The sequence below is a fragment of the Crocodylus porosus genome, unplaced genomic scaffold (genome assembly GCF_001723895.1).
Source record: "Crocodylus porosus isolate Cpor-Errol unplaced genomic scaffold, CroPor_comp1, whole genome shotgun sequence".
Taxonomy (NCBI): domain Eukaryota; kingdom Metazoa; phylum Chordata; order Crocodylia; family Crocodylidae; genus Crocodylus; species Crocodylus porosus.
This window is the reverse complement of record NW_017728920.1, coordinates 5,379,416-5,393,510: the sequence shown is the minus strand read 5'-3', so window position 1 is coordinate 5,393,510 and position 14,095 is coordinate 5,379,416. Positions and strand designations below refer to the sequence as shown.

The window sequence follows — 14,095 nt, the reverse complement described above, 5'->3', positions numbered from 1 at the left end:
CCAGCGCCGCCGCGGGGCCTAGGGTAGGCGTTTGTGACCAGAGGCTTAGGTCTGGGAACCCCGCGGAGAGGCCTCCGGACTGCGGCATTTCACTGCCACCCTCTTCCTCTTCCCTCGCGCGTTTGCGGCTCCAGCTACAGCCCCGATCACCCCCCGCCCCGCGAAAGGCTCTGCCTCCGAGGAAGCTCGGCCCACGCGTGGCGCCCGCTGCCGCCCTGGGGACGAGGCTGGAGGCTCCCGGCCTTAGCGCTTCAGGCGCCAGAGCAGCTCGGCTGCAGCTGCCGAGCCAGAGATTTTGAAGAGCACGAGCGGCGGCTCCAATGAAACCGGCTTGGGTTGAGCTCTTCTGTCGGGCTGTTTGCAAACCTAACTCTGGCAGGGGCAGGGCTGGGACTTACGTCTCACTGCTCCCCGTTCGGTGAGGAAATCTTTCAGTGGCTATGGAGGTCGTCCTCGTATTTAGAAACAGGTGTTATGTAGATAGAGATGGTTGCTGGCTCCCCTGAGCTTTTTCTTTCAAGCTAAAACAGATCCTTTAGCCTTTCTTCACATCTCGTTTTAAATACCTCCTACGTTTGTTGCTGTGCTCTAGACATTAACTTTGTCAGCACCTGAGCCTGGTACCCCAAAACCAAGTCCGTTTTGAATTGTGGACAGCAGTGCTGGATATGCTGTAGTCCAGACCCAAATTCAGAGGAAGTGCAGCCTCCAGGTTCCTCTCTGGTCTTCTTACGTTTATACATGAGATCATATGTGCTTAAAATGGAGTTGCTGCATTATACTACATTCTCACATTCAGCTGATGATGCATCAGAAACCAGTCAAGTCAATTCTTTCTTTGTCACTTTCTCCAGAGAAAAAATCCTTATTCTGCAGCTGCCACCTGTAGCTTTTGTTCTTGGTCAAGGAGCCATTCTGCATGTTGTCTTAGATCAGCAGGTGGCAACTCAGAGTCAGGGACCACATCAACCCAGGTCAGGTTCAAGCCAGCATGACTTTTTCCTACAGCCACTTCTCCCCATTCCTAACTATGGTACTGGCACAGCTCACAGCCATCCCGCCCTAGCACATTCCAGCTCCCAGAGGAGGCAAAGCCTCCTGCTGCTTAAATCTGCCCAAGCCCCACCCCAGTCTACAGAGGCTCTATAGGCCAGATTCAGCCTGCATGCAGTATGCCTCTAACACTTCGACCCCCTTCTTGTGGGATCTGTCTTCATTATTTTTCTCCTCCATCTGTAGACTTTCACTAACAACTTCATTTTCTTGCAGGTTATTGATCAACATTCTTTAGCAGGGTCTCAGGTTTTGCTCTTAAAGCACCTTTTCTATGATGATTCCCCATTTATAATTACGTTGAGATGTGTCAGACAAGACAATTTACTCTGTGCCATACTGATTTTATATCATTCTTAATCAAAATGTCATCAATACCAAAGACAGATGCCTCAGAAGAGTTTTTATTGCTTATATGGACCTCTGGAACTTAGGCTATTTGATCCATAGCACAGATTCCCAGCACTTAAGCTAACAGAAAAACTAACAGACAAGCAGTTTAATAGAGATGATATACACAGTATGACTGAGTTTAAACTATCATCTGGTAGCAGCTTAACGTTTGGTCTATCATAAACCATTGTGTCCCTTCATTCTGCCCTTCCCTTATTCAGTCCCGTAGCAAAGTAGTGTGCGTGCGCAAGCACTGGGTTTTTAAACATGAAGCACGCTTCTTGCAGATACAGGTAACACATGCAGTGCACTATTTGCTACATTAAGTAAGAAAAATGAAGCAACATCTAAAGCACTGAAAATTTAAGAATGCAATCTGATTTAAATGCAACTTTAAAAGACTACATCTAAGTCTTCTTTGTGTACTCCCCCCACACTACTTCAAAAAGTGTAGTTAAAATCCTTTTCAAGCCATGCATTCTACATCATTAACAACACAATCACTCCACTATGTACAGATCAACTTGTAGAAATAATGTTTTAATTCTTTTGGAAATGTACAGGTTTCAGTCACCAGTGAAGATCTCTATGTTTTATAACAGCCCAACCTAGAGAACTGAATGCAAATACCCCTCTCCTGGAATAAGAATCTGAAGAATGTGCTGATGAATCACCCTTGGACATACCTGAGAGGGAGACAATGGTTGGACTTAAATTGTTTAAACTAAACTGTAATTCCATACAGTGGACGTTACTTACATCCATAACAATATTGGGAAAAAAATATCTTGAATGACAGATTTTGCAGGCAGTAGAAACTTAAAAGAGCAACCTATTCAGTGCCATAAAATATATTTTAGTCCCACTTCTGCAAATTTAATCAAAGCTAACGATCATATGCTCGGTCATGACTCCGCTTATGTCCTCTGTGTCTTGATCTGTGTCTAGAGCTGCGACCTCGTCTCCTGGAGTCTGAGGATCCTCTGTCTCCTTCTCGCTGGCTTTCTATCAGCTCAGGTAATTTAGTTGCTACAGATAGCTGCCAGTATTTTGAATCCTGCCATTTTCCCTGTTAAAACAAAGTTGCATGTATCAGTAGTAATGTGTGCAGACAACCAATTTGCAGGAATTCAACTACAGAATAGCTCCCAACTATAATAATTATAAAATGGAAAAATTAAGAACAAGCAAGGTATGCAGAAGCAAAGATCTGTATTTAGAAGTGACAAACAGTCATTTTAACTAGAAGAATAAGGAGCCACCATGACTGCCAGTTTGGTCAAAATACTAATGACTTAGTAGGTAACAAAAAGTGTAAAAGAAAATCTGTATGTACATGTTAAAACATCAGCTAAATGCGTAGCATGAAGGAAGACTCTATTTTATAGAGTATCGCAAAACAAAGGCCCTACACCCAGTCATCCCTGAAGAGCTCATCTCTTGAGTGCAGATCCATTCAGGAATGAATGCCTCAGCATAGAGCCGAAGCAGCAGAAATCTTACAGAACAGCCTCCATAGTAAAGGAGCCAATTCCTCCCCTCTCCCTCCCTGAGATACAGAAGCACAGCTAAAAAGAGATGAAAAAGCCACTTCATGCTTCTAGCCAACACAGTAGTTTGGAATAGAACTAACCCCATTTCAGGACACTGAATTAGCGCTTAGTTTGGTGTATGAGAAGGATGGGGGGAGCAATTCATGAAGAAAGCAGAGACGTAGTTAGGCAGAAGGCAGGGCAGCATGACACCTTAGAGCAGGGATGGGCAAAATGTGACCTGCGGGCCAGATCCAGCCCAAAGGATTTTATCTAGCCTGCAATGGCCCCACCTGCCCCAGGCATAGGAGGCAGCCTGGCTCATGGCATGTGCTGCTGATCTCACTGACCCTGGGTACACAGTGGGGCTGGAGCAGCACAGCAACCAGACTCTGCTTCCTGGTTGCTGGCAGTAGCAGCCAGAAGCAGCACTACAGCTAGACCTGGCCCTGCTGCCCAGGTACCCTGGTCCATCCATCCTGCACCCACTGCCAGGTGTCAGATGGAACAGGTAGGTGGAAACTGGCCTGGGACCCACACGGGCAGGGTGTGCTTGGCTGGGTGGATGGGATGGGCCCATGGGTGGATGGGGAGTGGCACCAGTCGGACAGGTGGGTCTAGGGTCAAGATCACAGGGCAGTGACAATGCAGCCAGGCAGAGACAATCTGCTGTCTGCACATCCCTGTGATGGGCACCAGTTCCACAGGGGTGTGCTGGGAACGGATCATGGCGCAGCCCTGTGCCCCTTCATTGTCACTATCCTGCAAGTCTGGCCCTGACCATCCACCCCACTCCGCACCTGCCCACAGCCCCATCCCATCCACCAAGTCAAGCACCTTCCTACAGGGGTCCTGGGTTGGTCTCTATGGAGACCCCAGAGCAGGATTACTGGGTGATCACAACATGGAGCCAGGTCCCAGAGCAAAGTCACTTCAGGAGTTTTGGTGAGCAGCTGGGGACCAGGAGAGGGTGGGTGCTGATCCAGCCCTCAACTGCTCACCAATACTCCCAAGTGGTCTTCCAGCCCAAATAACTGTCTGTCCCGCCTTAGAGACTAACTAGTTCAGAGAGGCGCAGGATTTTTTAGGCTGCAACCTACTTCACGAGATGCTACAAAATCGATTTTTTCAGAGCTCAGAGGTACTAAACAGAAAGGAATAACGTAATTTAAATACATAAAATAGGGAAACGAGAGGATGGAAGGGAACACTACTGAGAGAGCAAACAAAAGTACATAGTAGGAAAGATCTGTATTTAGAGAGCCCAAACAGATAGCATCCAGAATTCATTCACTTGCTCCTTTACCACAATCACATATGCCACCACTTGCTTATAGTGTCCCTCTGCTGTTTTCATTGGACAAAAAGGGCAGTCACTGTATGGAAAAAAAAAAAGGATACTAACGATGTAAATTCTAGAAAGACATAAAAACCTGTGGCAGGGGACTTTAACCTCCCTAGACAGACCATCACTGACTTCAGAGCAGCTGTTCTGAAACAGCAAAACTTTAAAAGAAAAAACAATGATTTGAATGCTGAACTGCAGAACACATCATCCACAGACTGGACTGTTTTAATTAGGATCTCAATGAGACTGTATTCTTATTCCATTACCTGAACTAGTTGTTATAACCCCTGTGTTTCTCAATGGGTTAACTGCTTTATTTACCATTTTTGATTTCTTCAACCTGCATTCACCTTTCTCCCCTTTCCCTCATCCTTTGTATTTGAATAACTTTATTCCTTCCTACTTAGTACGCCTTCTCTCCACAAGTCTGTTAACAAAGTAGGCTGTAGCCTACTAATGCTTATGACCCTCTGAACAAATTAGTCTTTAACACTGGTCAGAAACATTTTCTGGGTGTGGGCTGGAATAGCTCAGCTCAGATCCAAGGTAGGCTGGCACTAGAACCCAACTGTCACTGCTTGTCCCCATTGTCCAGCTGTGTGGCACAGCACAGGAAAGCTTTCCACCGCTCAGCTACAGCATGGTGTCAGCAAAGCCCACAAAATGCCACCAGTGCCCACAAATGCTTCCAAGACCCCAGGTCAATGAGCCATATCCAATGGCTCTGGCTATAAGTTGCTGAACCCTGATCTATAAATCCTGCCCTGCCATCTGAATGAGATTAGTAAAATGAAAGCAGCCCAGTGTACCAGAAGAAATAACAGCTGCAGCAAATCTGATTTCAGAAGTTTTTGGAGAGACCAAAGACCACTGCACTTTAGCAAGCGAATTGACTGGAGAAGCTGAAGCAAACCAAGGAAAGTTCCACATTAATTTGTTAACAGACACTGTAGTGTAAGAAGTAGAACTAAACAAGGTGGAAAAAAAAAAAAATCAAAACCTGATTTTGATCAAAGGAAAAACAGATTTCATATCACATTTATTGGAGGAATTTGTTTTAAATTTAGGGTGAAGGAAAGTTATGGTAGGAATTGTTTTTCATTGTGATTGTAAGTATTAAGTTTGGCTATGGAGTTCAGTCCAGCAAAAGGTGACAGAGAAAGGAGGCAAATCTATATTATGAAAGCGTTTGGGATCTCCTGCTATAAATTTAAGAACTCTACTGATATAGGTACCTGTATTTCTCGTAGATCTGAAGCAAGAATATCAAAACATACACCCTAAAAAGAGAATAATTTCAGTATCAGTTTGTTATATACAAACAGTGAAACAAAACAAAGCAGTACTATATTGCAAGAAATTGTGCAGAGCCAAGTTTAACTTGAAGATGTAAAAATTCTACATTTGAAAAAAAAAAACAGCAACAAAAAAAAATCATCAACAGGTTATGGAGCAACACATCATACTTTGCTCATCTACAGAAGCTATCACTTCCTTAGCTGCATGTTCATGGTTTTTTCTCCTGCAAAGCCATTTTCTTCCATGTGTATTTCCATCTTTGCCAATAAATATGCTGCTCTTCATTTCCTTCCTGCACTGTCTTTTGCAAGACTCGGCTTGTACATTCTTTTGGACATATTATTTTAATCCAAGGAAAAAAAAAAAAAAAAGGATTGATAAATGTACAATGGGTAAAAACATTTAGATTTAGAATAGAAACCTCCTGGATTTCAGGTCCAGGAAGGGCTTAGTCTGACAGACAGGCCAGTTGGGCTAAACAGGATTTCAAGTAATAACCAGCCATCAAAAGTGATTCAGAGGGTGTGCGTTACCAGTTATAGGTAAGGAAAGCCACGTGCATACAGCACTTGCCCACACTGTTCAGAGCATTATTTTGTAGGCAACTGTCACACCAAGCAGGGGCACTAAAATCCAATGTAGACAACATCAAACACTATTAGGAAAAAAAAAAAAAATCACATCTGAAAAGGACAAAAATTGAAAAATAGTTTAGGAGAGAGAATAATATGCTCTACTATTGTAAGTATCCTGAAAAGGGATTTAAAACTGGAAGTTCCCAAAATGAAATTGGTAAATTGTATATGAATTTCACAACTGTTAATATTTTCAGAAAATTAAATATTAGAAGAATGGGGTTTACGTACTTTTCTTCAAAAGTTTGCAAACCAAAAATGTATTACAATACACTTTTATTTTAAGGATAAAAATACTTACAAATAGAAGACAGATCCAACTACTAATTGCTCTTTTACTTAAAATCAAACTATTTTAAAAGAGCTGGGTCTATACATACTCATATCATTCACACATCTTAAGCCTTAAAAGAGAAAGTTTCTGTTAACTGCTGTGACCTATAAAAACAGAAATATTGGAACTGACTAATTACTAGATAGCAAACACTGTAAAGTGCACAACATACACCTGTAGATACAAAAAAATTATAATCTTGCACATTATATAGGCATTACGTTTAACAAAAATATCAAGTGATATCAGAAATGACTACTGTCTTCTTCAACAACCCTGTTATACACTTACACAAATCACAGAACAGTGCCCATATTACTTATATTACTATATGTGCCTTTTAAGGATTTAAAATTAAAAGTACATTGTCTAATGTCATTGCAGTGACTTCACTGATCACTGAGTGCAACATTGTTAGGCTGGTAATTACCCATCTGAGCCCTCTTAGAACTGGAGATCTAAATCAGTGGTTCTCAAATTTTTTTGTACGAGGGACCCCAATATAAACACTGATGGCCAGTGCCGACCCCAATATAAACACTGAGGGCCAGTGGCCCTCACTTCCAACCCGCTGCCCCCAGCCTCCAGGCCCCAAGCCCCTGGTGTGTGGGGCAGGAGGTGAGCATATGGGGGCAAGGGCATGCCCCCTCCCCACTCCAAGTAGCCCCTTGCAGGATGGAACTCTGCCAGCCTGCAAGGAAAAGGCTGTGGTTTCCTATGTTTTTCCTCCTTTAAGGGAAAATCCATTTTTTCAGTTTGTTTGTGACCCTTTCATATATTCTTGCAACCCATTTTTGGGTCATGACCTACGGGTTGAGGAACACTGATCTAGATGATAATGCTTTAAAATGGTTGTCAACAACTGTCTGGAGCTGCAGGCTGAAACAATCCAGCTCAAGTCCAAGGCAGGCAGGTGTTCTGACCTGGCTGCCACATTTTCTCTGTCACTGCTTCTCAATGGCACCTCCCTCACCCCTTCAATTTCAGCATGGGTTCAGCTGCCACCCATGACCAGCACAAGCTAAGGTCCCCACTGCTGAGGACTGCCCTGCCCCCAGGTCTGCAGACGAGATACAGTCCACAGGCCATATGTTCAGAGGCAATTAGTTTTCTCTCCTGCTATAAAGAAGTCCACAACCTTAAGAGTTCAGCATGATAAACCATGAAAATAGGATTTTCAATCTTACCATCCTTCCCTTGATAAAACACAGTCTGTGCACCTTCCTATCAATATCAATACCCAGCTGTTCTCTCAGTCCACGCCAAACATAGCTTATATTATTTATTTCTTCTGAGCTTTGCAGTATCATTGTAACAAATCCCTGTAGAATAAAAGGTAGAACATGGAACACCCTCGAATAATAATTTCACAGCAGTATATTCACTGCAAATTAATCAATATGCATCAATAACTTGCATATTCATGATTTACAGAAAGTTAGAAAATAAATACAGTAAAATCCCTGTTATGTGGCACAAGTGGGGAATGAGGGGTGCCGGTTATCTAAAAATGTCATTTACTTGAGGCTGGCAGTTTTCAGAGCTCCCCCCACCAGCTCCTGGTCAGCTGGAAATTCCAGTTAATAGTGTGTTCCGGTTACTCAAATGCTGGATAACAGGGATTTTACTGTACTTTAGAAGGGGGTGCTTAAGACATCTAAGAAGTGATGATGAAGATGAAAACAGGAAAGTTTTTTACTACCAGCCTTTTCAAATTAAGAAAAAAGCATTACATGTATAAAGCTTGCAATAGTCATTTCCTATGTCTTTTACAATTAAATTAAGTAAGATAAACATATCCTTTATCGAGTTATACACACAATACAACTAGAATAGCAGATGACAGGCTCCTCTCCACAACTCCCTGAAATTCATCATCTTAAAAGATATTGTTTCCAACAAAAATGTCACATAATCCTTCAAGTTTAAAATGTCCACTCTTGACACTGGGGCATGCTAATATTTGCAGCTGAAGGGCCACAACTCCAAAGTTGAGGGATAGTCGTAATAACTTATTTTTCCAAATCTTCTGACACTTAGAGAAGTAATTAGTTCTCTTAGTATTAAGTCAAACAGAATATAGGACAGGATAGCAATGTGAGAGTTAACGTCGACTGAGTTATGGTCTTGAAGATGCCATTCTGCCCTGCTTTTTATTAGGTAGGTTAAATTCAATCTCAAGGTTGGCATTACTACTGCACAGGGAGAGCTCTGGCCACATGTTAAAAAGAGGAACTACTAGGCTTTTCAGCCAGACCCAACACCTTCTGTATTCCACCTGGACATCAAGAGGCAGCCAATACAGATTCTAGAGCACTTTATTAGTGCTATGGGCATACAGCAAGATACCCTTTTCAGTAAGTGACTACCTTCTGCCCCAGGTTTTGCTGGAAATCAAGTATAATCCCACACAGCATTTTAAATCCAGTCTTATTAAGAAATGACAATAGCAAGGCATGCATCCAAGAAAGACTACCTAAACCCATGTTAAAAAATAAAACAAAATAAAATAAAAAAGCTTTCCCAGTCCAACTGTTACTATGTGAGCATCAAGGATCCTAGTTTTCTGTTTAAAAATCGCAAATTCTCTGATAAAAACTACCAAAATCTGTTTTTCCACAACTAAAATGAAACACTACTATATATACACATATCAATTTCACACACTGTTTTATTGATACATTTATAATTTAAAAATAATCTGGAATCCTATCAGTACTGCAATTATTCTAATAAAATAAAAATTCTAAATATCTACATATTTTGGCACTTGACAAAAAAAAACAACAACAAAAAAAAAAATTATCAGGGAAAAATCAGAACTCCCACTGCCCACTTTGCTCACCACGACACAGATCTAGCTGCAGCTGTCCTCCCCCTGCTGCTTTGCAGCACTGAGCAACACTGATATATATACCAGTACCTGCCCCTACCTGTGCTGGTGGTGCTCCTCACTCCCAAGACAGTCCCACCTCCAGTCCTGCAAGTGCCCCTCTCTCCCAACCTACAGCCCCCCACCCTCCCCAACCCAGTCCATGCTGGTGTCCCTCACTCCCAACCAACAGCCCCCTCTCCCTGCCAACTTGCAATCCCCTGGTTCTGCCAGTGCCCTTCACTTGCAACCCACAGTCCACCACCTCCTAAGGAACATACTAGTGCCCTGCAAACCCAAACCACAGACCCTGCCACCCCCCAGGTGCTCCTCACTCCCAAGCCACAGTCCCCCCAGCCTTGTCAGAGCCCCTCACTCCCAGTTTGCAGCCTCCTGCTCCCCCACACAGTGCCAGAGGAGCCCCCCAGCTGCCCATCCCGCCTGGGCCAGAGCACAGCAGCTGCAGTGGCTCTGACTTGTGTGGGCAGCGGTATAGCAAATGTGACCCCAGCACAAGCTGGAGGGAGGAGTGGAGGCCTATGGCATCTGCTGTCCTGGACTGGGTCTCCTGTGCTGTGCCAGGCAGCTTAGCCACGTGGGTTCACCTCCCCCATGAGCAGCATCTCCAGGCTGGCCCACCCCTGTGAGCAGGAGCACTGGCCCCATGCCACCAACCTGGCTAAGCAACTCCCTCCTGCCCCAAAGGGCCTCCTACCCCACTGGAGGGACAGTCCCCCACCCCAATGCCCAGGCACCTTTGCCCAGCACTGGCAGGCACCTGCCCCATCTTACACACCCATCCCCTCCGCATAGCCTTGCTATACCCCTTCCTCCCCACCCCATAGCCCCCTGGACAGTCCCCAAGCCCTGGGCCTCCAACCCCCATAGACTTGCCTGCATTCAACTTCCAGGGCTGCTTCTACCACCCAGCCTGGCTGCATGCCAGTCATATGTGTGTGTGCGCGCACATGCACTTGGGGCCCTTTGCCTCCACATGCCCCAAGCAGCTCCTTGAAGGCTGGAATGCTACCAGCCTGCCAGGGGAAACCCACTATTTCCTGTGATTTTCTCCTTTAAAAAAAGGAAAATCCCCATTTTTCTGCAGCAAATGGAAAACCTGGGTTCCTGGTGAGCATACAGTAGTAGGACTACCATAAGACCATCCAGTTATTAACTTGTCTACATTTCATAATTTGCCTGCCATTCCCAAGAAAATGAATATGCACCACAACCCAAGTGTTTAGTCCAATGTGGACATCATTGCAGTTCTCTGAACTGAGCCTCAACCATCTTTTTCACCTAGACTCGCTACGCTGTATGCATAAAATTAGTGCGCACCCTCTGTGTTAGGAAGAAAACGTGTGAACAGGCACACAAATCCAAGCTTCCTTTAGTGAGCCTTTTACACCAACAAATAGGTGGGGATCAAGGCAGGTTTGGCCTTAAACTATTATAGAAACTTTCTTTCTCTACACAAAATATCTAAGGGAGCTGAGGTAATAAAATCAGATATCTGATTTTCATAGTCAAGAGGAAGTAAGCCAAGTGAACACAAGTGAACTGGAGTTTGTTTATATACACACTGTGTATTAAACCACCCGCATTTGCAATTTTATTTCAGTTTAGATTATTCACTTGAAAAATTAACCGAGTTAGAAAAGCGTTCATACATACACACACACACACACACGTCTTAGTTCGTCTGTCTGTGTCTGTCTGTAACACTCTTAGAGCACTCTGTTTGGTTGTCTCGGCAGCCAATCACAATGCTTACTGAAACAACCAGCGTGCTCTGCATTAGACAGACACAGACAGATTGCCAGACACTGGAGGGGCGTGCAGCCAGATGTGGAGCAGCAGCGCAGGGCAGTGGGTGGTGGCAGCCACCCACCACTCTGCACTGGGGGCAGGGGATGCACAGCCAGATGCAGAGCAGCAGCAGCAGCGCAGGCTGGTAGCTGGAATGCAAGCTATGTCCCTGCCTGCACGGTCATTCTTGACAGGCAATTAGCTAGTAAAAACATGTTTTCTTTGCCAGTATACAGTTTAATTCATGAGTGGCTGAAGCTACTTGTCCTAAAAACATGGAGGGGGTGACTAGAAAAATTTCACTTAACTAACTTGAGTTAATTCTTGGGCTTTCAGGGGCCCAATCCTGCAGGAGAATCCCCAAGGTATGCAGAATTGGGCCTCTGAAGCCCTGGAAACACCTGCGCAGGGTAGCTGAAAAGCAGGCTGCCCACACGCTCCTGCTTTAAAAAACAGATATCTGCCACAAAACAAAAGCACAAATTTATACTAGAATTTATGCAAATTTATACCCAGAAGTAGAAAATGACAGTTTCTACATAAAATAAATTCTAGTTCAATTGATGTAATGAGAGAAATAAAACATTTGATGATAAGGGAGCGAAGAAGTGATTAAACTGCTCGCCCTAGAGAGTGCATACACACACTTAAAACATTCGACCAGCAATTCAGTGAGAGGGGAAAAATATCTGATCCCCCAATCCAGGCAGGGATGGAGGCACAGAGAGAAATACAAGAGAGAGAGAGTTGGGGCGGGGGGGGGGGGGGCGGGAGAGGGTAGGACTTTTCGATCCTGGGGTGGAGAGAGAGAAGCTACTCTATCCCAAGGTGGGAAAGGGGGAAGCCACTCGATCCTGAGGTTACTCATCCTGCCCTAGGCAGTTCCAGACCAGTATGTCAGTCTTACAGACAAAGACCAACTATAACCATAAACTGTATTAGTGTTTTTAACACAAGCAGAGACCAGATTTCTTTTAGACGGACTACAGTTTTAGAATGGGCAATATCTGGCACCATTTTTATGCCTTTTTTGTAGACAGGGTCAAGTTTTTCAGATATCTTAGTTCTAAAACTTGCAAAAAGTTATAAACTAAATATTCTTACCACATCTGAATTGAGTAAAGAACGCTGTTCAATGGAAGTAGCTCCAGAAATATGGGCTAGTGCTGCAGCCAGGGCTTCAACTGCTCCCTTTTCTTCTATTAGCCATCGAGCAGACTCTTTGAAATAATCAACAGCCGTTTGAGGAACAGAATCCAGACACCTAAAGCAAGAATGTTATTTGTCAAGAGGCAAGAGACAAGAGACAAATTTAAAACACTGAAATACTGGGGCTCTGTAACAGAAGAAAAAAATACAAGGGGATCCAAACTTGATTAGATGGAGATCAATGAATAATTTATATCCAAGCCAACATGGACTGACACTGGAAAGAAGTCAAATGGCACAGGAGGATGATCCATTATCACTGAACATACCTGATTGCATCTTTGCTGGAAGCCTTTATTATATCTGTTGCAGTGGGAACCCCCACACGCTTAAAAGTAATTCCCTAAAATTAACAAAAAAAAGGAAAGAAGGGAGTTACATGATCCAATTTATTTATTAAAAGGATTGACTCAATGTATATGCTGCCCTTAACACAGGTTCAACTTACAATAAGAGAACAGAATAAATTTACAAAATAGGAAAATGACAAGAGAACAAAACAACTTTAAAAGCCCAACTAGTGTTGAAATTCATCAGAATTTCATCTTCCCAAGCCAAAAAACCTGGAATATTCAATCCATTTCAGAGCTTTCCATTATCAGGCCAGAGTACCATCATTAAAAAAAAGGAGCTAGCAGAGCTTATTATAAATTGGGGGGGGCGGCACGTATAGTCCTTAAAGTATTTCAAACCTTATTTAAAGGGACTCTTAAAAAAGGGGCAGAATTAAATACTAAGAAATAATATTAATGAATTATTATTCATTGTGAATTTTACTTGCAACCCAGCTGGCCCAAACTTGACCAGTCAGTTTCACTCTTTCCAAGCAGTTAATTAAGTGCACATAAGGGCATTTAAGAATGCTGCAGCATTTAGTACTCAAGTCACTACCAAAGTCCCCAAAATTATTTAAAAGAATTCTTGTTTTTATTATAATTCTATTAAAATTATGCTTCAATAAAGCTTATATATAAAATGTGCATTTTGAGCCTGTGTATTTATTTTATCAAGTAATGTGGCATGCAGAAATTCTAAAGCTTTTTTATTACATGGGAAACCATGTTTCCCCATTTGCAGAAGCACACCCAGAATTGTGCCTCAGGAAACAAGGAAACTTTAGTAGGTGCTTCTCAGAATTTCAGGGACCCAGTCCTGCAGTGGAATCCCCAAGATGTACAGGATCAGGCCCCCTGAAGCCCTGCACTGGGTGGCTGAAAAGCAGGCTGCCCATGTATTCCTGCCTTAAAAATCAGATATCTGCCACAAAACAAATGTATAGTACTTTTTTTGCAGCCACAAATTTGGGCAGTTGTGGCAACATGACAAAGGGCACAGATGTCTGTTAGGTTTTGCTTTGTGCTGTCATAAAAATATTTATGGTAGTACACACGCAATACCAGTTTGAACCTTAGAAATACTGGCTCTGGCAAGGGTGGGAGAAGGGAGGAGAAGAGAAGTGGCTGTGGAAAAGAGGCATTAAAAAATTTGACTTTTACATTTTAAAACAAGGCTAGCAACAGTTACTAAAGCCATAATCTGGCTTACCAGTAATTGAACCCTGCTCCCCCTACCACCCAACCTAATATAAAGCCATTTTTTTTCACTGTAATT

General features: G+C 43.2%; 1 protein-coding gene and 1 long non-coding RNA gene across 3 annotated transcripts in view; one reads left to right on the top strand and one right to left on the bottom strand.

Moving 5' to 3' along the window:
* Positions 1–14,095, bottom strand: part of DDX21 (DExD-box helicase 21) — a 69,664-nt gene that overhangs the window by 23,178 nt on the left and 32,391 nt on the right. The window contains exons 11-15 of one of the 2 annotated variants that reach the window (XM_019538511.1): positions 12,754–12,827; positions 12,380–12,539; positions 7,782–7,916; positions 5,562–5,606; positions 1,440–2,515 (exon numbers count right to left, since the gene is read on the bottom strand). The exons of the other annotated variant lie outside the window; for it this stretch is intronic. Coding sequence (XP_019394056.1) covers positions 2,333–2,515; positions 5,562–5,606; positions 7,782–7,916; positions 12,380–12,539; positions 12,754–12,827 — 597 coding nt within the window. The 3' untranslated portion in view covers positions 1,440–2,332. Of the gene's footprint in view, positions 1–1,439; positions 2,516–5,561; positions 5,607–7,781; positions 7,917–12,379; positions 12,540–12,753; positions 12,828–14,095 lie in introns of those variants that run through there. 2 annotated transcript variants of the gene reach the window in all.
* LOC109312465 lies at positions 7–6,524 on the top strand. Its single transcript, XR_002101824.1, has 3 exons — positions 7–469; positions 2,395–2,463; positions 5,577–6,524. It is a non-coding gene; the product is annotated as an uncharacterized LOC109312465 (long non-coding RNA).